This window comes from Neoarius graeffei, chromosome 1 (genome assembly GCF_027579695.1).
Source record: "Neoarius graeffei isolate fNeoGra1 chromosome 1, fNeoGra1.pri, whole genome shotgun sequence".
NCBI classification, from domain to species: Eukaryota; Metazoa; Chordata; class Actinopteri; order Siluriformes; family Ariidae; genus Neoarius; species Neoarius graeffei.
The window spans coordinates 100,584,298-100,608,312 of record NC_083569.1 but is presented as its reverse complement, the minus strand read 5'-3'; the positions used below and the strand labels follow the sequence as shown (position 1 = coordinate 100,608,312).

General features: G+C 41.1%; 1 protein-coding gene across 1 annotated transcript in view; it reads left to right on the top strand.

Moving 5' to 3' along the window:
- LOC132885668 (oxysterol-binding protein-related protein 1-like) overlaps nucleotides 1-24,015 on the top strand; it is a 139,302-nt gene that overhangs the window by 110,323 nt on the left and 4,964 nt on the right. Inside the window, exons 25-28 of the mRNA XM_060920317.1 lie at nucleotides 1,011-1,137; nucleotides 1,781-1,897; nucleotides 11,650-11,773; nucleotides 21,842-21,932. Coding sequence (XP_060776300.1) covers nucleotides 1,011-1,137; nucleotides 1,781-1,897; nucleotides 11,650-11,773; nucleotides 21,842-21,932 — 459 coding nt within the window. The remainder of the gene's footprint in view (nucleotides 1-1,010; nucleotides 1,138-1,780; nucleotides 1,898-11,649; nucleotides 11,774-21,841; nucleotides 21,933-24,015) is intronic.

Below are 24,015 nucleotides of genomic sequence, written 5' to 3'. Positions count from 1 at the left end.
CATTTTCCTTTAGAATTCATTGGTATAATTCAGAATTCATTGTTCCATCAATGATGACAAGCCATCCTGGCCCAGATGCAGCAAAACAGGCGCAAACCATGATACTACCACCACCATGTTTCACAGATGGGATAAGGTTCTTATGCTGGAATGCAGTGTTTTCTTTTGTCCAAATATAATGCTTCTCGTTTAAGCCAAAAAGTTCTATTTTGGTCTCATCCATCCACAAAGCATTTTTCCGATAGCCTTCTGGCTTGTCCATGTGATCTTTAGCAAACTGCAGATGAGCAGCAATGTTCTTTTTGGAGAGCAGTGGCTTTCTCCTTGCAACCCTGCCATGCACACCATTGTTGTTCAGTGTTCTCCTGATGGTGGACTCATGAACATTAACATTAGCCAATGTGAGCGAGGCCTTCAGTTGCTTAGAAGTTTGCTTACTGAAAGCAAAGGTTCATTACTTTTGCCACTCACAGATATGTAATATTGGATCATTTTCCTCAAGAAATAAATGACCAAGTATAATATTTTTGTCTCATTTGTTTAACTGGGTTCTCTTTATCTACTTTTAGGACTTGTGTGAAAATCTGATGATGTTTTAGGTCATATTTATGCAGAAATATGAAAATTCTAAAGAGTTCACAAACTTTCAAGCACCACTGTATGTGACATTTGGTCTTACTATTTTTTTTTTTTTTTTTGTTAAACACTTTTATGGTAATTCCAAGTAAATAATATTATACTTTAAAGATTTCAGTCAAAAACTGAATTGGATTTGTGAAAGGACTGCATCAGTGAAAACTGTTAATGCTGCTCACTATAAATGAAACTTAAATCATATTAAATGCTCCCCAAGCAGCCGTTAGTAACTTTTCGGCTCGTCGGTGTGTTTTATTTGAAGCACGTCTGAAAAAGCTGGCATTTCTGATGCCTGTTAAACTTAACAGCCTTGACAAGGGCCTACTGCTGTAAAGGGTTGCCAGGTATGACATTAATACGCTCGTTTTTTGCAGCAAAAAGAAAATCTGTGCCATTTACGGCAAGTGGACTGAATGTCTGTACACAGTGGATCCGTCTGCGTTTGACCTTCACAAGAAGGCAGATAAGAAAACCACTGAGGAGAAGAAAGGCCCCAAGCAGGTAAGGGTTAGTGGGATGTGACGATCCTAATAAGAATCTCAAGGTGTATTATTGACTCAGAAATGCAACCAAAATGCCTTAAAATACAAGATTATCATAGAAAACTGTTTGTAATGGAATCAGAATGACTGTGTAGAAGTATTTGATATAAACAGATCAGGAAATCAGGAAATTGCTTGTTAAAAAGTTATGCATTTTTAGCTTGAATTTAAACACACTCCGAATATAAATGCAAGAACTGGCTCTTTCATTTACATGTTTATTGATAATAAATTGTTCTGCATGGTGTTTTAACAAAAAAGAAGTCCATTAGACAAACAGAAAAAGGCTTTGGGATAGGTTTACTTCTACTAATAAATCCCATAAATAGATGAATGAATGTATAACTAACAAACAAACAAAATCCCCCCCTCTCCATTCATTTGCATTACTAGCAAATGACACAGTCTTCTATTTTGTGACACAATAACTCTTGTGTGTTTTATAAGAACATGCCTCAAAACCATAAAAAAACAATTTTCACATTTCGTCCAATCAGTGAACACAAATAAAATCCCCTTGCAAGAAATAAATGATGAAAAATGTTTCAAATGAGGGTCAGGTGTAGTTAAATACCTGCCATGGGTCCTATTGCCCCCTTTAGAGCAGTGTGGATGAGGAGGCTGAGGAGATGCCCCCTCCTGAAGCCGAGACTGTGCAGGTCATCCCCGGCAGCGAACTCATCTGGAGGATATCACCCAGACCTGAAAACTCAGCTCAGGTACAAACTACAGCGGGAAAATGTAGAAGCTGGAGCTCGGTCATCTTTTCGGTTTTCATCATCAAGCCAAAGGGCACATATTTATCAGATTTCATTGAATAAAACTGATGATCTATGGTAGGGTGCCACTGAGTCTAATGGCCAAAATTTTTTTTCAATGTTTTCCAGGTCCCATCCTCTCATTTTGTTCCTTTTATGAAGCATAGTAATTACTCCAAGTTTCATACAAATATATGCATATTTTTTTGGTAGCTCAATGGGCTGAAATGTTTTCATAGAGTAACTATTCAGTAGCTGTTGCATGCGTGTATTAACACTCTTATTCAACACGTTTGTGATAAAGGTCTACCTAAAAGCCTGGTTCACATGTGCATGTGCATCATCTGCTCCGCAGAATGATTTGCAGCTGCTATGTGAGCTGGAGAGCTACAAGAAACAACATGAAGCTGTTGCTAAAGCTGCAATAAAATCATTCTCTGGACCAGGGGCGTCAGAAGCATTTTTAATGTGGGGGGGCACACTGGCAGGGGTCCTCCCCCAGAAAATTTTTAATTAATTAGATGCCATTTCCTGCATTCTGGTGTATTTTTAACAGGTTGTTAAACACGTAATTTTACCTTCAAAAGTCACTTAATTCAATGACTATTTTCGAGACTCAACAATAAGTCCTCATTTAACTAGTCCATATATTCATCAGCCTGTTTTTAAACCCACTGCTCTGCCTAAGATAATGAGATGAATGTGACACAATTTATCATCAACAGTGACTTGCCTGCGACCCTGTAGAATAGGATAAAGTGGCTAGAGAATGACTTTATGGGTGCATTTTACTTTTTATTTTGTGTTTCCTTTTTTATTTAGTTTTAGATGTAACACAACATGCCACTGTGCCAAGCAATAGTGACACTCAACTGTATGTTTAAAAATAAGAATATTCATAACTTCACACAATGAACAGGCATGACATGGCATCATGCAAACTTCATAACACAAAATCACACTGTGTCAAGCAACAGTGACACATAAAAAACAACTTCACACAATGAACAGGTGCAATTTTGTTCACCACCAGCAGTGACTTTAGTGGGTGCATTTTACTTTTTTCACACAAAATCACACTGTCAAGCAATGACACATAAAAGAGAACTTCACACAATGAACAAATGCCGTTTTGTCAACCTACATGCAATGGTGGTACTACTGTAGCATTTACAGATTAGTATAACAAATAGATTTATAGATATAACTCCTTACATTGGTGCCACCACTATTTCTACCATTTCATAACTTTTATCCCCCTTTCCTTCACAATCCACCTGGAATAACATCCATCTCTCGCCATTGCTTTCCTTTCTACTATTCCTTCCCCATACACTGATTTCCCATGTTACTTTCCAGAAAACTGGCAAAGACCAGACAAAACAAGTTCTTCAAATCACAACAGGGAATCAATAAATATCATCAGAGCAGACTTGACCTCCTCATTCTTGGCATTACAGTAAGGTAGGCATACTGGGGTTGAATTAAATGATAGCTAACAATAAGCTAGCTGAGGCCCTGTCCACACGGCAACGGATTCAGGTGACTCCGATACAATTGCTTATCGTTTAGGCCTGGCGTCCACACGGCACCGGCGTTTTGGGTGCCCAAAACGCAATCTTTTTGAGAACGGGTTCCAGAGTGGAAAGATCTGGCAACGTTGCCGTTGTGAAGTCGTCTGGATGAGTAGAACGGATTTGTTTACGATGACGTCACAACCACATGACTATGAGTGCTTCACGCCGGGTAGAAGTGTAACGAACTCGATGCGAGTTGTCAATAAATCCTATAACTTGGTTCATGAAACGCGCTTACAAAATATTTTCACTGTGAATATTTATTGTGTAATGGTGCAAAGTGAGAGAGAGAGACTCTGCCCTTAGGGCAGAGTCAATCCCGCCAGCAAAAATAGGGAAAAAAGGAGCGATCTCACCTCTTCAGATGATGGTTTAAGTCCTACAATACATTCCTCAAAAAGGGCGTAGAGGAGCAAATTAATCCATCAACGTGTAGCATTCAATTTATTCCGGACCATTAAAAACACCGCCTTCCGCGTAGAATCATACGTCATCCTCACCACCATATTGGATAGGTCAAAGCAGAGAATAAAGATTCATGTGCTGCGTTTAAAGGCGTCACGCAGTGGCAATAAAAGTTGCATTATTCTGCACCAGAATGCTTTCGAGATTCGAAATAAATTGACCGTCGATTTTTCAAAAGCTTCCCACGGTTGTAATCGGTCCTTATTTGATCATGCCCATCACTTGAAATTTTCCGCGTTCGCAGCGCCCCCTCTCGGTCAATGGAACAGCTGCGTGACGTCATACCAGTAACCACTCGGTGCAGTTGCAATGACGGACACACCAGAAAATAGGAGCGATGCTGAGGAAATTAGCTTTGATTTTACCGATACAGAAGAAGAAAATGGCCCACAAGTAGAGATTTTGACAGCTGAATGTCCTGGTGGTATCCAGCCTTACAGATTTGAACCTGAGCGCTCATCTTCAGAAGAAAATGAGGACAGTTCTGACGACGACAGAAACGAAGACGAGAATGAAGACCGGCGACTTGAAGACTTGTTTTGGTTGGTTTCTCTGACTAAATCACTACTTGTGTGTATTTTTAAAGACCATTTCACTTGAATTAGAATGCTGTGTGATTAATCTATGATTATGTGTAATACTGATAGCTGTAGGGGGTGAAAGTATAGCTAGAAAGATTGAATTCTAGCAACTTGACAGCTTGCGATCTCGCGAAATGCAGTGGGCCTTCTGATACAGTAGACCCCTTGATATTCCAGTTTTCATAATTTTCCTTTTATTGCGGTTGATTTTAACTTGATATTCAGTATGTTATAGGCTGGGAGTATTGAGCTTTGTATTGTATTGTTTAGTAAACGTACAATTGTCAGTAATAAGTGATAATTATTAGTTAAAGGCAGCTCTGTGGCATAAATCTTTCAATTAATCTTCTGTCATCCATTTGCTAAAATTATGTGCCACATATGTTATCAAGACAACACTTCATGTGACAAAGAAAGATATGACAAATACATAAATGTATGAAAATCATTTTGTACAATTAATGATTGATACATAGAAACACTTAAAACATGTGTGTGGCAGCGGGGGCGTGGTCAAGCGCCGGTCTGTGACAGGAGGGCGGAGCCAGGGAAGGCGAGTGGCAGAAATCACTACACCTGACGGTAATTAACCTGTGTTTTGTGTGTATTCCCAGTAACCGCGCCCTATTTAAGGAGGCAGAGGGAGAGCAAAGAAGAGCTCATCCCGGGACAAGAACACAGTGTTTCGCTATCAGATTAAAACTGGCGGTTATACTGAAAAGTCTGGCAATAAAAAGCCTATTTGCATCTGAAGCGTTGTCCTGCCGTCCTCTGTGCTCCACCCGCACTTCAGAGAGCTCTACAGTGGTGCCAAAACCCGGGACAAGGTGGAGCACCAACCTCGCAGCCCCATGGAATCCTCCCCGTTCGCGGACCTGGTGCACGCCCTCGCCACGGCTCAGCAAAGCCAGCACCAGGCGCTCGTCACGCTCCGAAAGGAGCAAGAGCGGCGCTTCGAAGCCCTGGTGCTGGCCCAGCAGGAAGATCGCGAGGCGCTCCGGCATCTCCTCGCGTCGGCGGGGTCCACCAGCGCCCCGGCCGCGGGCCCGTCTCCCCTCACCGTGACCAAGATGGGCCCGCAGGACGACCCCGAGGCGTTTCTCACATTGTTCGAGCAGGTCGCCGAAGCCTCGGGGTGGCCGATGGAGCAGCGCGCGCACGGCGCGCTATAACTCCCCGCCGGCTGGCCTACGCGGACCTTCACCGGGCCGTCCTCCGCGGCGGTTGGCGGGGAGTTATAGCGCGGCCAGCTGCGCCTCTCCCGTCAGGAGGGGGAGGAGGCGCGCCGCGCGCTGCTCCATCGGCCACCCCGAGGCTTCGGCGACCTGCTCGAACAATGTGAGAAACGCCTCGGGGTCGTCCTGCTGGGCCAGCACCAGGGCTTCGAAGCGCCGCTCTTGCTCCTTTCGGAGCGTGACGAGCGCCTGGTGCTGGCTTTGCTGAGCCGTGGCGAGGGCGTGCACCAGGTCCGCGAACGGGGAGGATTCCATGGGGCTGCGAGGTTGGTGCTCCACCTTGTCCCGGGTTTTGGCACCACTGTAGAGCTCTCTGAAGTGCGGGTGGAGCACAGAGGACGGCAGGACAACGCTTCAGATGCAAATAGGCTTTTTATTGCCAGACTTTTCAGTATAACCGCCAGTTTTAATCTGATAGCGAAACACACACACTGTGTTCTTGTCCCGGGATGAGCTCTTCTCTGCTCTGCCTCCTTAAATAGGGCGCGGTTACTGGGAAAACACACAAAACACAGGTTAATTACCGTCAGGTGTAGTGATTTCTGCCACTCGCCTTCCCTGGCTCCGCCCTCCTGTCACAGACCGGCGCTTGACCACGCCCCCGCTGCCACAATGTGTTTTTAAAAAAATAATTTTTTTTCTATCAATACCTAGCCCTGACCTTGAAATCAGATCCATTGATAACAAAAGTCACAAATAGTGTTCAGTGTTCGTTGTTACAGCCAAACACAATACACCGATTAGGCATTTTGTATCACAGAATATTAATACATCATTTCATAGTGTTTTGAGTGTTCAAAACTATCCACAAACTGAATAAATCCACAAAATCCGCAATGTAAACAACTCTGGTAAACGCACGCTATAGAGAAAACACGGTGACAGGCCAGCATCACCCAAGGGAGGTTACTGGTATGACGTCACACACAAGTTGACCTAGTTAACGGCTGGCTGCCTAAATTTGGCTGTGCGCGTCAACTTTAAATGCTTGTAGCGGGCGCATCGTGACACTGAGATCGCGGGAAACAGAGGGGCTTGAATAACCCACCAAACCCGACATTTTGACACATGATATAGCCTGATTGCTGAAATTACCGCACGACACCTTTAACTGTACCAACAGGTTTACCGTCCAAACGAGATCACATGGGATTACCTTTCACAGGTGAGAAACAACAAATTAATCCATCAACGTGTAGCATTCAATTTATTCCGGACCATTAAAGACGCCGCCTTCCGCGTAGAATCATACGTCATCCTCGCCGCCATATTGGATAGGTCAAAGCGGAGAATAAAGATTAGCTGCGTTTAACTGTACCAACAGGTTTGCCGTCCAAACGAGATCACATGGGATTACCTTTCACAGGTGAGACTGGAAAAATACTTTTCATTGTATTTGGTCATTATAATGTAATTTTACGAACAGATTTTCCTGACTTTGTGGCTAATATGAAGTCTCGCGCATAATAGTTTATGCGCATGCGTCCTTACTACTTCTATTGTTCTGGTGTCTCCGAAGGGACCGTCTTACAGCGCCCCTAGAGATGTGGCATGTGTATTGCATCGTTTTCAGCAAGCGTTGCGTTGCCATATGGACCTGATATTTTACTGATCGTTGCCCATTTGGACGCGATATATTTTTAAATAACATCTCGTTGCCGTTGTCGTGTGGATGTAGTCTGATACATCTCCTAACATTGACTAACCAGCTAACTGAACTAACATTTCCATTGTGGGGAAATTTTGTCCTGTGGGGAAATTCTGACTGACTTTCCACTTCTTTGTAAAGAATGTCCTTATGTCCATTGTGTCTGGGGAGGAGCAAATACTGCAAACAATTCATCATCAATCAAGAATACCCCATTAGGCTAAGCTTATTTCATTGTTTAGTTGAACATTAATTTAACGTGGCCTAGGGTTAATTTTGAGGGCAGATAACAAAAGAATAAGGTTTTAGCAAAAGCAAGACATTGTGAGATGGCAATGGGGCTGACGTCACCTCCTCCACTTTCGAGCAGCTGCACCAAAAATGTCTCCGCTCGTGCTGAGATTCACTTCACTCGTGCGCGGTGAGCTGTTGTAGGGAACGCCCGGAAAACCCGGAGTGGATTTTCAGTGGGATGTGTATTCTCTTATCGATCAAGTGGAATGGATTCTTTCACGAAGCAATAGAAATGGCGCTGGTTGAACTCATATTTTATGTTAAATGTGTGTGGGGGGGGGGTCCAAATGAAGAATTATGAAATGTGAGGGGGACACGTCCCCTTCACATTCAATGGTGGCGACGCCCATGCTCTGGACACTTGTGGTACTTAAGTGAAATCCTGGTCGGTTTAGCATTCTTTGACTCTGCAGTGTCAGCTGAGGTGAAGTCAGCCATGGTGAAAGCCCTTGACAAGAAAACAACATATCATCCTCGACGCATTGCCTTCAACCCCACAGTACCTCAGAAGCAGTTGTTTGACTTTGTATCACAACACACCAAGCAGCTTTTCACAGCCTTTAACATACCACAGAAATTCCTCGTGAACAGTCCAGATACATGGAGCAGTGGCAATGACTACATTGTTGGCCAACAGAAAGTGAGAAGTCTGAAAGTCGTCAGCGATGCAGCTGAGCGAGGGGTGGCCTTGATTCAGGCGTTCAGTGGAGTCCTGACCAATCAAGAAGAACAAAAACAGTTCTTGTTGCAAGTCGTGGAGAAACACCGCCATGACTTTCCAAACAGTAACAAATCCACCTTGACTGCACTCACTGCAGCTGCTGTTGACAACTAAATTGCGGACAACTAATTTACATTGTGACATTTTGGTCACTGTTTGTGTTAATCTGTTTGTGTTCAAAAATCATTTGTTGACTTTTGAAGTAACTGCTAGTAACTATACTAAGTAACTTTAAAAACGCACAATGGAATTCAACACGATATCACTTTAGATCCATGCATATATTTGAAATTTATGATATTGTATGTAATGCACACACATCTTGAAACATCGATAAAGGACATTTATTGTCAAACTCAAGAATTAATTCACAATAAAAAAATTCAAAGTGACAGTTGGTCCATGTTCGGACCGTCATGCTGGAGATTCTGGGTCTGTGTCGTCCAGGGGTCTCAGCAGCAGTGACTGAGGGTGTCAGGAATCTGTCACGGAGGTGAGCTAGCCTGATGTGCTGATCCTGAACTGGCGTCGTGACTCGAGGCTGACCAGGGCGTGGACGATCCCTGGTGCTCCCTGTCTGTCTGTAACGCTGACTCAAACGGGAAATGGTCGAATGATGAACACCGAAGTGCCGGGCGACCTCTGTCTGTGTACTTCCGGCACGCAACATCCCAATGGCCTGTTCACGTTGATTTTGGCTTAGGCGTGGCATCTTCAATAATGACAATTTTCCCATCATTTCCCCCGGGTATTTATAGGCAAGATTGTGTGTGTACAGTGTATGCAAAATTTGTTTGAAAATTAAAGCCTGTCCATGTCATTGACTACCCGAGTCATATTGTACGTTATTGAGTACAACTCCCTTAAATTCTGATTTGAGCACAGATTTGGAACTTATTCGGGCGGAACGAAGTTATTTTTCCATTGTGATATATTTCTTTTCTTCTTGAGATAAACTCGGCACGAATTCAGCACGTTTTATCAATGTGCGTTTTTAAAGTTACTTAGTGTATATGATTTTCATGATTTCTGCAGTATTCTGTTTTTTTATGTTAAATTTAACATTATATGATCTCATCTCATCTCATTATCTCTAGCCACTTTATCCTGTTCTACAGGGTCGCAGGCAAGCTGGAGCCTATCCCAGCTGACTACGGGCGAAAGGCGGGGTACACCCTGGACAAGTCGCCAGGTCATCACAGGGCCGACACATAGACACAGACAACCATTCACACTCACATTCACACCTACGCTCAATTTAGAGTCACCAGTTAACCTAACCTGCATGTCTTTGGACTGTGGGGGAAACCGGAGCACCCAGAGGAAACCCACACGGACACGGGGAGAACATGCAAACTCCACACAGAAAGGCCCTCGCCAGCCCCGGGGCTCGAACCCAGGACCTTCTTGCTGTGAGGCGACAGCGCTAACCACTACACCACCGTGCCGCCACATTCTATGATTATATCAGAATTTTTCGGAAAATTACACATATTGTATAACTTTGAAACTGTTGAGCTACCAGTGAATATTATTATAATACATCCACACTTTGTCACATTTTTTCTTTTCACATTATGAACACATTTAGGGGGTGGGACAATGAAAATTAGAAACTTCATTTTTGAGTGGCACCCTAATCTACGGTCAGTAAATTGTAGCCAGTTGCAGCATTTTTGAGTTTTATATTATTTCCAGATTATGATTTTTTTAAGTTTAGTTAGTATTTGTTTTTTTAATTAGTTTTCATTCAATGTTTTTATTTATTTTAAATATATTTTATAAAATGATCACTTTAGTTACTGGACACAATTAAAATTTAGAGACTTGTTTCTCTGTCTTTCACATGGACGCTGCATTTAAACCAATTTTAAGAACAAGTTTTTGTTCACAGCTATTTTACTTTTATTCCAGCTGCTTTCCAATATATATTTCTAGTTATCAATTAGTTGGAGTTTATATTAAAATATTATAAATTGTATAGACACGAGTGTTTTACTGGGAAATACGCCACTCGTATTTTTCATCCGAGCTCCATCCGGGACATGGAGAACCAAAACCGTGACATAAATCTCTATATGTCATTTGTGAGGATATCGATGAAGTGTTTTTGATAAATTTGGGGACTTTTTGTTTGTGAATGTGTCGATATAATAAAAAGACAAATCGTGTTGACTTGAAGATATGAAGTTTATCTTCTCGTGTTGAAAAACTCACATTTTTCAGATAAACTACATGGTGGAGTGACATATTTAAATAATATTGACTGGTGTTGAGTGGTATACCAGATATATTCCATTCAGCTAGCATAATACTGAACAAGTCAAAGACGAGTAGCTGAATGGAATATATCTGATAGACCACGAAAAAAAAATCCAGCCAATATTATTATTATTATTATTATTATTATTATTATTATTATGCATACACATTCCTTTTGGGTGTTCGACACATCTTTCTTTTTCAAAATTCTCTCAAAATCTTCTGTATTTAACAAAGCAAACCTGGCGGCCATGTTTGTTTACAAATTGTCACAGTCGCTCATGAGCGCGGAAGAGAGATGTCATGTTGTCTTGGCAACCATGCAATATCGTAAACCATATTCAACGCTCGTTCTCCATTGGGTAGAGTGATGTAATACATGTAAGATAAGCGATATGCTAACAATATTGCATGCTATCAAACCAAAAATGAATGAAACCTGCTAGAAGGGAATAGAACACATGTTTTTATTCCATTGAAAAGTGTCCTGTGTGTATAATAATCCCCAATATTTCACTCCGATGACATCACGCCCAGTGTTTTCCCACTGATTAGACACACGTTGTCAAAACGGCGAACTGGTTCAAAATTTTAATTCTTTTGATTAACTTAAGAATTTTTTTTACTTTTTTTGTGGCTGTGTCCCATTCTCATGTTGAAAAATACATTCAGCACTCGAAGCTAAACTTCATATCTTCACACGACTGCGTAATATACAGACAATGTATGTAAAAATGTCTGGATATCCAGATCATTTTAAAATTTCTAGACAGAGTAAGTCAATGGATTTGTGTTATCATCTTGAAGATGTTTCCTCAGTTCTGATAAGCCGATTGTGAAGTATCCAGTTGTCATGACGTCCTAAAACTACTACAGCATTGACTCTGCAGACCTTGTTGGCTTATGTCCACTGTTCTTACTTTCATTTAGTTCTATGCCTTCTCCACATTTGCTATGCAACTCAATGAGCTGGACGAAGACATGAAGGAGAATCTCCCCATTACAGACTGCCGTCTCCGGCCTGACATCCGCGCCCTGGAGAACGGAGACATAGGTACAGAGAGACACCTTTACACCAGGTCATACATGTATATTCTGATAGCTTTCATAAAACTTCTAAAAAAAAACAACTTAAAAACAGGCACACACAATATTAGATTAATAATAATAATAATAATAATAATAACTTACCACATATAAAGAAAAAATAATTTCCTTAAAAAGGTGGCAGAACTGTATATCTTTAAAAAAAAAAGTTAAAATCAAAGGTGGACAGTAACGAAGTACATTTACTTGAGTACTGTACTTAAGAACACTTTTTGAGTATCTGTACTTTACTTGAGTATGTTTTTTTGGAAACTTATGACTTTAACTTTACTACATTTAAAAGGCAAATATCGTACTTTTCACTCCACTACATCTCTATCAAGGTCCTCATTACTATAAAGCGGCTTTGAAAGTGGATGTTTTTTTTCTTTTCTTTTCTAAAATGTGATTTTTTTTTCGCAGGTGACACTGAGACAGCCGATCAGTAATCACTATAATCAGTCGGGTCACGTCACGTCCATAGACTGTATAAAATCAAGTTCAATAATTTCTCAGCAGCGTTATTTGAACACGATCAGTTGATGGCCGAATGAAAGGAGGCGGTTCTTCTGGAGAATGCACGCACCCATGGCTATACCTAAAACCCATGTTTCAGTTTTCTGAAAGGATTAAAGATACGTTCCGTTTTAAATGTTTGCTTTGTTTGCCGAAAACGAACCACATCACGGCCTACAAAAACTCGCCGTCCGACCTACAGAAGCATATTGAGGTATATTAACGTTTTATTCCAAGGGAAAGCTTGCAATGAAGTTGTCTGTGCTTTTAGAGCTAGCGATAACATTGCAAACATAGCTATGCAGTCTGGTTAGTCAGATGACTTTCTATGGATTTTCCTGCCAAGTTGCCATAGCCTTGTCCACGGCTAACGTTAACACATAGCTAGTTAACTTAGCATGTAAAAACAGAGTTGCGCTAACATGAATAACGTTAACTTATCTGAAGTCCTTTCAGAAATATGTTTTAGCATAATCTTGCCAAAGAAACAAAATGCAGAAATCTTTCTTTTCTAGTAGCGTTAGCTACCCAATATGATTTTCAGTTTGAAAAGCGTTAGCATGTCAGGTGGAGTTTCACTGACTAACTAGCTTAATGTTAAACACCATGATGGCACAGCATGCGTTCATTTTATGAATTCACATTTCTGTCCTTAGTAGAGGCATTAGGTTTTATAAGCGTTATGGCAATAAGACAACAATGCGTTGAGAGAAAATGTACTTTTAATACTTAAGTATTTTTAAAAGCAAGTACTTCAGTACTTTAACTTAAGTAAAAATTTGACTGTCCAACTTTCATTTGTATCGGAGTAACATTTGACTAGCGGGATCTTTGACTTAAGTAATGAAGTTGGGTACTTTGTCCACCTCTGGTTAAAATATCAGGCTTGTTGTGTCTGTGAAAAGCCAGACATAACATAAGTAGCTCAAACCTCATGTAACATAAACAAAATAAAACAAAGACACTACATTCGCCATTTTGATGTGAAAGTATTAAAAAAAAAAGATGTATACTGCTGGAGAATTAGCGTATATCACAGTCATTAACCTCAAACTAAAAGCCAAATAAAATCTTTTTTTTTTCATGGTCCGGTTTCCATCAAATCCTGCGCTCTGATTGGCTGGCGAGCGATACGGACCCCAGTTACGGACCCCGGTTATGGACCTCTGGCGACTCGCTCGTTCACAACAACAACAAACATAGTTGCATTTTTTGTCAACATTTATCTTTTTTTTATAAGATTTATTTATAAGCTTATCAAAAATCTTATAAATTTTTGCCAGCATTTCTCAGGAGAATAGCATTAATTTTACAGCATGGATAGCGATAACGACAGTGTTCACAGCGAAAGTGAGTTTTACTACCCTGAGGAAGAAGAAATAAAAGAAAACATTTCAGGAGAAAGCTAAAAACCTGTAACTGTTGCTAACGCCGAGCAAAAATATGGCTGAATCCTGAATGACTCAATTTTGTATAAATAGGGGACTACATAGGCGGCAAAATGTAGTTGTTTTCCTGCCATGGAAGTGCACTTGTATACCGAGGAGGAAGCCATTTGCATTACAGCCGTGAATGAGGATTCAAAATGGCAGCTCGGTTTTCCCTTTCAGGCGCTCTCGTTTTCTGTTAGAATTTGGTAAAAGAAAAAAATAAATATATTATTTATCAGCTTAAGGTCGGTCCGTATGGTGAAATACTGTGACCTCGGCCTTGAATACTGACCTCGGCCCAAAGGGCCTCGCTCAGTACTTTCAAGACCTCGGTCACGGTATTTCACAATACCTCCCAGCTGGTAAATAACATATATCTTTTTATTCTCCTATGGAAATGAAAACCAGGAGCAAAATGCATCCAGTCAGTTAGTTATAAAGGACATGCTTATATCTAACTATATGTATAATGAGGTTACTAAAATGTTAATTTATATCAAGTACAGACAAGCCTCTTGGTTATATACATAATTATAATATTTAAAAAATCAACAGAGGGCAAAAGCTAGTATAACACAATATTATACAAACTTAAAAAGATTAGCATATACTGTATAGGGAAAATGACAGCGTACAAAAAAAAGCTAGCATGACTCTGACTCTGTATTATACAAAGTTCAAATAGTCTAGAGATAAAAATTAACAGAATGCTAACACAACAGCAATGTGGGGAATAAAGGATTTTAAGCAGACTGTCACAGGACAGACAATATTGTCTGTCCGTCCAAGTTTCAGCCTGTCTGAATGACAGGACAAATGCCCTGAACGATGCAGCCCTAAGGTGGGCCCCGGAAGCTGAAGGGCTTTAGATGCCTGGAGATACACTACCGTTCAAAAGTTTGGGGTCACTTTGAAATGTCCTTATTTTTGAAAGAAAAGCACTGTTCTTTTCAATGAAGATCACTTTAAACTAATCAGAAATCCACTCTATACATTGCTAATGTGGTAAATGACTATTCTAGCTGCAAATGTCTGGTTTTTGGTGCAATATCTCCATAGGTGTATAGAGGCCCATTTCCAGCAACTCTCACTCCAGTGTTCTAATGGTACAATGTGTTTGCTCATTGCCTCAGAAGGCTAATGGATGATTAGAAAACCCTTGTACAATCATGTTAGCACAGCTGAAAACAGTTGAGCTCCTTAGAGAAGCTATAAAACTGACCTTCCTTTGAGCAGATTGAGTTTCTGGAGCATCACATTTGTGGGGTCGATTAAATGCTCAAAATGGCCAGAAAAATGTCTTGACTATATTTTCTATTCATTTTACAACTTACGGTGGTAAATAAAAGTGTGACTTTTCATGGAAAACACAAAATTGTCTGGGTGACACCAAACTTTTAAACGGTAGTGTAGCTTGTTTTTGTGATCTTCAAAGGCCAAATGACTAGATATTAGTTGCTAATGACACTACAAATTGAATATAATTTACAAGAAAATGTCAGAAGATTGGCGGCACGGTGGTGTAGTGGTTAGCGCTGTCGCCTCACAGCAAGAAGGTCCTGGGTTCGAGCCCCGGGGCCGGCGAGGGCCTTTCTGTGCGGAGTTTGCATGTTCTCCCCGTGTCCGCGTGGGTTTCCTCCGGGTGCTCCGGTTTCCCCCACAGTCCAAAGACATGCAGGTTAGGTTAACTGGTGACTCTAAATTGACAGTAGGTGTGAATGTGAGTGTGAACGGTTGTCTGTGTCTATGTGTCAGCCCTGTGATGACCTGGCGACTTGTCCAGGGTGTACCCCGCCTTTCGCCCGTAGTCAGCTGGGATAGGCTCCAGCTTGCCTGCGACCCTGTAGAAGGATAAAGCGGCTAGAGATAATGAATGAATGAATGAATGAATGAATGTCAGAAGATTCAAGAAAAACATGCTTAAAGTTCTACCCAAGAAAACAGTAGTCTAGTACACACAGGTCAGTTCCAGTTGGTTACAACTTACAATATGGTACTCATATATAGGTACTATAATAACACTCATGAAACATTACAGTTGTGGTCAGAAGTTTACATACAGTGACATGAATATCATCTTGGGTATGAATGTCATGGCAATATTTGGGCTTTCAGTAATTTCTTTGAACTGTTCTTTTTCTGTAGCAGAATGATTGGACAGCATACAGCTTTAATAAAAAAAAAAAACCACTAGGATTTGGTGCACAAGTTTTAATTTTCTTTGGATTTTCTGAAATCAAAACAGAGTCAAAATTATACATACAGGGTCAAAAATATACATGCATATATACGGATTATTAATTCAGAGGTGCTGAAACTTCCAAAATGTCTCTTATCTTGCCAAGGCTGAGGTTTCTTAACTTCCTGCTAGTGATCACGATTGACTACAGCTGGTAGCTTCTCTGTGCCTTCATAAAAAGGGTTTGTTTACAGCACTCACTGGATTGATCAAAACACAGGAGCTCAGTGCAGATCTGAGAAAGAAGATTGCAGATGTACACAATGCCAGAATGTCTCTTGGAGCCATTTCTAAACAACTGCAAATTCCAAGACCAGTTGAAATAATTGCCAAGCCACTTTGCTTCAAGAAAACCCAAACTGTCACCCTCGGCTGAAAAGAAATTGGTTTGGATGATCAGGAACAATCTGGCCCATACGAAAAAGAACAGTAAAGAACTTGTAAGAATTTACCACTGTCTTAGTAGTAAATCCTTATAAATATAAGGATAAATCCTTATAAGGATTTATAAATAAATATATATGCCATGTATGATTTACTCCTGAAAGTGGCCCATTTTGCATTTTCCTCATACAAATTCATCTCATCTCATTATCTCTAGCCGCTTTATCCTTCTACAGGGTCGCAGGCAAGCTGGAGCCTATCCCAGCTGACTACGGGCGAAAGGCGGGGTACACCCTGGACAAGTCGCCAGGTCATCACAGGGCTCACACATAGACACAGACAACCATTCACACTCACGGTCAATTTAGAGTCACCAGTTAACCTAACCTGAAGATGCTAATGGTGCAATATCTCCATAGGTGTATAGAGTCACCAGTTAACCTAACCTGCATGTCTTTGGACTGTGGGGGAAACAGGAGCACCCGGAGGAAACCCACGCAGACACAGGGAGAACATGCAAACTCCACACAGAAAGGCCCTCGCCGGCCCCGGGGCTCAAACCCAGGACCTTCTTGCTGTGAGGCGACAGCACTAACCACTACACCACCGTGCCGCCCCCCTCATACAAATTTTTTTATGAAAATCTAGTATGTATGAAGTGAACATTGTGCATGGTTTTTACAGATAATGTGTATGATGAATTACACCATCTTTGTATGCTTCATGTAATGTTTGTAGTTTTAAATTATATTTTACAGTTTAAAATGTATATGCCTTTTATATGTAAATCCAACACAAACATATGTGGATTTACATATAAAAGGCATATACATTTTAAACTGTAAAATATAATTTAAAACTACAAACATTACATGAAGCATACAAAGATGGTGTAATTCATCATACACATTATCTGTAAAAACCATGCACAGTGTTCACTTCATACATACTAGATTTTCATAAAAAATTTGTATGAGGAAAATGCAAAATGGGCCACTTTCAGGAGTAAATCATACATGGCATATATATTTATTTATAAATCCTTATAAGGATTTATCCTTATATTTATAAGGATTTACTACTAAGACGGTGGTAAACTCTTATAATTTCTTTACTGTTCTTTTTCGTATGGGGGAACCACCATGGCACAGCCCTGCCATGAACTGGAAGCTGCTGGATCCCTGTCTACAGTTCAGATCACCATGCACTAAGAGGCTGCTATCCAAGAAATAATCCCCTGCTCCAAAACTGACACCTTCAAGCTTAACTAAAGTTTGAAGCTGACCACACAGACAAAGAAAAAGCCTTCTGGAGGAAAGCTGTATGGTCAGATGAGCCAAAGATTGAGTTGTTTGGCCACAATGACCACCATGTACAGAGGAACACTGTACCAGCTGGTGTTGGTGGTAGGATCATCATGCCCTGGGGCTGTTTTGCTGCCAGTGGAACTGGTTCATTGCACAAAGTGGATGGAATAATGAAGAAGGAAGACTACCTCAGAATTCTTCAGCATAAACCATCAGAAACTTGAACACGACTTGGGACTTGAGCGTTACAGCAGGACAATGAACCCAAACACGTATCAGACCTGGTTGTGGAGGATAAAGCAGGCTAACATTAACCCCTTCAGTCCCCTTGGACGAGTCACGTACGCCATGAAATCTTTTTCCGCTGTGCCTTGTGACGTATGCTACTCGTCATAAACACCTCCTTTTATGTACCTTACATGGCATATTACTTTTACTTCACAGTAGCACGTTGGCGTGAGTTGGCCTAGTGGTTAGCGTGTCTGCCTCTTGATTGGGAGATCACAAGTTCTATTCACGTTTGGGTCATACCAAAGACCATCATAAAAATGGTACCCACTTATTTGGAAGACATGGACCCTTGGTGTACATTGTGTTTCCAAGTACTAGTAATTCATGTTTATGGACAGGTCCTCATTGACACGATCCGTTGTCTTGTTTTTTTTGGATGTTTTTGAAGGTTTTTTTTATTACTAAAGTTACTTTTACTCTACAACAGTGTTTTTTGTGATTTTTCTGTCCAAATATTAAAAAATATAAAGTTCTAAACAAGTTAGAGAAAGATTATCAAAATATCCCAGTTTTGACCTATTTTTGCCCTATATGCCCAGCACATTACAATTAATTGTGGGTGGCAGCCAAGGGGTTAAGCTTAAAACAAGCCCTGACTTCAACCCTATTGAAAATATGTGGACCGTGCTTATAAGTCGAGTCCATGCCAAAAAATAAATAATTAATTGACCTCTGCCAATTCTACCATGACGAGTCGTGAAATATCCAACCAGAATTCTGCCAGAAGCTTGTTCATGGGAAACAAAAATGTTTGGTCAAGGTGAATCTTGCGAAGAGACATTTTACCCAAATATTAGGTGTGCTGTATGTATAATTTTGACCCTGTGTTGATTTCAGAAAACCCAAAGAAAATTAAAACGTGTGCACCAAATTCTAGTGTGTTTTTTAATTAAAGCTGTATGCTGTACAATCATTCTGCCACAGAAAAAGAACAGTTCAAAGAAATTACTGAAAGCCTGACTATTTTTATACTATTTTCATGATAAGTCTATAAGAAATTTAGTAATTAGCAATACAACTATTCTTACATGATAGAGTTAAAATTTTGAGGATGAGATTCCAAGTCATTTTCTAACAAAATTACTTAAAATGACTCAGAACTAGACATGGTCATATCATTTGGCATTCAGACTAAAATCTGCGGGACGAGAACTTAGAAAATAGAAGATAATTCTATTAAACCCTTAAAATAAAAAATCTACATCCTCCACAGCATATGACTATGACTGTCATTCTTATAATGAATGAAAAAATGCACATAATAATAACAGCATAACCATTGATTGGTAGTTTAGTGATTAACATAATACTGTACTGCAAAGTTTCATGTAAATTGAACTCATAATCAACTGCCTGGATCAATCAGATACTGTCAACCCTAAAACACTAGTTCAAATGCATCGTGCAATAAAAACAACAGTGAATACTGAGTGTGTTTTTATTGTCTTATCGAGTGTGCCATTCAGGGAGAGGGAGGTGCCTTTTTTTTTATCACGACGCTCCTGGATACACTGAACTGATGGACTCTCCGTCTGGGAGAGAAGACCTGCCCACACAGAACACTGATTGGTCGACTTAGCAAGACAGATCAATCAGCATGCACTCGTGCTCTTTCTCAGGGAGCCGCTATCAATATGTGGGAGACTCCTGGAACTTCCGGGAGAGTTGGCAATAATTCAACTTGTCCCATCACACAAGCAAATACGGATTTAACTTATCCGGACCAAACATTTAGTTGCCCTGTCCAGTTGGACTACTGCTAATGTCCTTCCATCCATCCATTTTCTGCCACTTATCTGGGTCCAGGTCGGGGGGGTAGCAGCCTAAGCAGAGCAGGCCAGACTTCCCTCTCTCCAGCCACCTCCACCAGCTCTTCCGGGGGAATACCAAGGTGTTCCCAGGCCAGCCGAGAGATGTAATCTCTCCAGCATGTCCTGGGTCTGCCCTGGGGTCTCCTCCCGGTGGGGCATGCCCAGAAAACCTCCCTTGGGAGGCGTCCAGGGGGCATCCTAACAAGGTGCCCAAACCACTTCAACTGACTCCTTTCGATGTAGAGGAACAGTGGTTCTACTCCTAGTCTCTCCTGAATGACCAAGCTTCTCACCTTGTCTCTAAGGGAGAGCCCAGCCACCCTGTGGAGAAAACTCATTTCTACCACTTGTATCCACGATCTCATTCTTTCGGTCACTACCCATAGCTCGTGACCATAGGTGAGAGTGGGAATGTAGATGGACCAGTAAATCGAGAGCTTTGCCTTTTGGCTCACCTCTCTCTCTTCAGCACAACAGACTGGTTTAGCGTCCGCATCACTGCTGACGCTGCCCCGATCCGTCTGTCCAACTCTCGCTCCCCCCTACCCTCACTCATGAACAAGACCCCGAGATACTTAAACTCCTCCTCTTGAGGTAGCAACTCCCCCCGACCCGAAGTAGGCACTCCACCCACTTCTGGCTGAGCGCCATGGCCATGGACTTGGAGATGCTGATCCTCATCCCAGCCGCTTCGCATTCAGCTGCAAACCGTCCCAGCGCATGCTGTAGGTCACAGATTGATGAAGCCAACAGGACCACATCATCTGCAAAAAGCAGAGGAGTTTGGTTCGCATTGCTGCTAATGTCAAGTCCTGATTATTTTTTATCGGCAATCCGGTCCGATGCTTTTGAAATACAGACGGACAAATGCCAAAATTACCTGTCAATGTCTGCCCTTATTTCCCACACTGCAATGGTGTATTATACAAAATGTGAGGGCTAGCATACATTACATTAGAGGCATTAGCAGACACTCTTATCCAGAAGGACATACAACATACCCAGAGCAGCCTGGGGAGCAGTTAGGGGTTAGGTGCCTTGCTCAAGGGCACTTCAGCTATTCCTTCTGGTCCAGGGAATCAAACCAGTGACTGTTTGGTCCCAAAGTGGCTTCTCTAACCATTAGGCCATGGCTTCCCCTTACAGTATAGGACAGAATAGATCTAAAACTACAGCAAAGAACTGAACTTTGACATGATAACATATTGCTGTATTATACAATGTTCAAATACTAGCATAGAGTTGAAATTCAAAGTTTAAAAAAAAAGGCATACATTTGGAATATACAAACAGGGTGATTGATGCTAACTGAGACACATGCGATCGGCACAAATGCGCCACCCCATTTTTGCCAACATTCTTCCTTTTGATGTCAATCCCGATTGGAAAATTCCCATGTTGGTAGATAGAAAGAGAGAGAGAGAGATGGAAAGACAAAATACATCCAGGGATGTAACAAAAGCAGAGTGGAGATTGGTTTCCAAGTGATGTAGCAAGGGCACGTAGCCAGTGAGCTTTTTTTTTTTTTCTCAAAATACACATGATTTTTGGTGTTGGTCCCAAACGTGGTGTATGCAATTACTGTACTTTGTGTCACAGTGATGGGAAAGAAAATTATTTTGTGCATATTGAGAGATGGTCTGAGTGGAATTTGGTTTCAGAAGTGAAATGTTGTTTATCAGTTATCATCCAGAACCTGATTATTGAAACAGATGCACGTTTTTTTTTTTTTTTTTTGTGCATATGGTTTGTTAGTTGGCTACAAAAGTACGTTTTACTCTCTAGTAAGTACAGTATTATTTAATTTTAATTATGTATCAGGGATATTGGCTTGTGCATTGATGTCTGTCCCTTGTGACATGACAAAAGGATGATTAATTAGCACCCTATTATGACTAAAGAAAGTACTTTCAAAAGGTGTTTGAAAACTAAGCCTTTTTTTTCATCATAATTACAGTTAAGTCTCAGGAAACAGTGTCTCTAGCTGTTTTTAATTGAGGTCGGAATTAAAACTTACATTAAAGCTGCACACTACAAATGATTACTTTCTGTTTTCAGATTTGGCCAGCGCTGAGAAGAAGAGAGTGGAGGAAAAACAGAGAGTGGCACGGAAAAACCGCTCCAAATCCAACGACGAGTGGAAGACAAGGTTAGAATTTTAGCAGACTGTGTTATAAACCCTGAGCTGTGCTCCTGTTATGTCTAGGGTTGCCACCTGTGTCTGACAAAAATCCTGGACATTTGGACCATCCAATCGACCTTTTTGCTTGTAAGCAACGGCGCCCTTCGCATATCTAACCCAAGACAAAAATCGCCCTTCTACGCTGAAATTGTATTGATCTAATTAGTAAAAATGACGCTTTTGCTAGTTATTTGTTTAGTTAATTGCTTTACATAATATAGCAGGTCTTCATTATTTTGGTTTATTTCCAACAGTTTTTGGTTGTGGACACCTGGGGGCAGTACTGGGCACAGGTAAAAGGGAATACATAATTAAGTTCTGTTTGTTTGCTTATGTGGAATAAAAATAAATAATCTAATTTTTCATTGTATCTAAGAATACCCGAATGTAACAATGTAAGGTGTAGTGTCAAACAGCTTACCTGGTTGCTTAGAGTGTGGTGTGTGCTTTGCTTGTGCTTGCCTGTGCCTCTGCTGCTTGCTGCTCTTGGCTAAACAAATACATAGGAGGACATGTAACTGATATAACTGGGCACATACAGGAGTATGTACTACACTACACTATTTCATTTAATTCACCAAAACCTTACCTAATCTTCCATTTATATTTGGTGTTTTTCTTTGCTGCTGCTATGAGTCCTGGCTGATTTTCAATGAATGTCTTGAACTCAGTACAGGACAACTGAAAGTTTAGCCTGACTTGAAGCTCAGCCTTCACCATTGCAACAGAGAGTCTGTTTCTTTTATCAGTCCAAGCATCCTCCATTGCCCCTTTTCCACCAAAGCAGTTCCAGGGCTGGTTCGGGGCCAGTGCTTAGTTTGGAACCGGGTTTTCTGTTTCCACTGACAAAGAACTGGCTCTGGGGCCAGAAAAACCGGTTCCAGGCTAGCACCAACTCTCTGCTGGGCCAGAGGAAAGAACCGCTTACGTCAGCGGGGGGGCGGAGTTGTTAAGACCAACAACAATAACAAGACCGCGAAAGATCGCCATTTTTAAGCGACGAGAAGCAGCAGCTGTACAAACACGAAGTCATTTATTATTAGTAGTAGTAGTAGTAGTAGTAGTATTGTTGTTGTTGTTGCTGCTGCTGCTTCCGTGTTGTTTTTGCTTTGATATTCGTGCCAAGGTTTATGTAAACATTGCGCCGTAACTGACGTATACAGCGACGTAACTGACATATACAGCGATGTAATGACGTATTCAGCAACGTAATGACGTGGCTCCGCTTAGCATGGCGAGCTAGGTAAAGCAAACTGGTTCTCAGCTGGCTCGCAAGTTGAAATACACATTTTGCCCATCATGTACAAAAAACCGGGACATTCAGTGTCCCGGATTTGTATTTTTTTTTCCGGGACAGACCATGAAAATCCGGGACAATCAGGAAAAACCGGGACAGGTGGCAGCACTAGTTATGTCACCTCCATGATTCACTGCTGACTCTGTACAACACAGCTGTAAGCTGATTTGTTGCTTAAGCCACTTCATCACTCAAGAAAAACTGTGTAAGCCTTTTTTACTGTATATTATAGGGTCCGGCTCAAAATATGGCCACTGTTAGGGACTCTATAGTGATAAATATTCCAGTAAGTGATGATATCAACCAATAAAACTTGATATGGTCAAAAATAAGACACCAGTGGGATACTTTTACTTCCTTGGAGTTTTAATGGTGCAACAGCCAGATCATGATTGAACTCAAATAAACACAAGAGAAACAAGTCTTCTTAAACAGCCTTAAAGCTAGACGGCCTTTCAGTTTCATAAAATCAGTGAAATTTAGTTCCTTCAGAAATTTGCTCATTGTGATATATGCTTTCTGTAATATCTCACAAAATATCAGACCATTCTGTGGCTGGGAAGTTATTTAATTTGAGGGGATTCCCAAGCAAATAATGTGCATGAAATCGCTTGCTTTGCGCAGTCAAGCAGACAGAGGAAGTCCATGTGCGCATGCGCAGGTTTACCTTCTTCTTCTTCTTTTGGGTTTTACAGCAGCTGGCATCCACAGTGTTGCATTACTGCCATCTACAGGTTTCCCTTTGAGCATGCA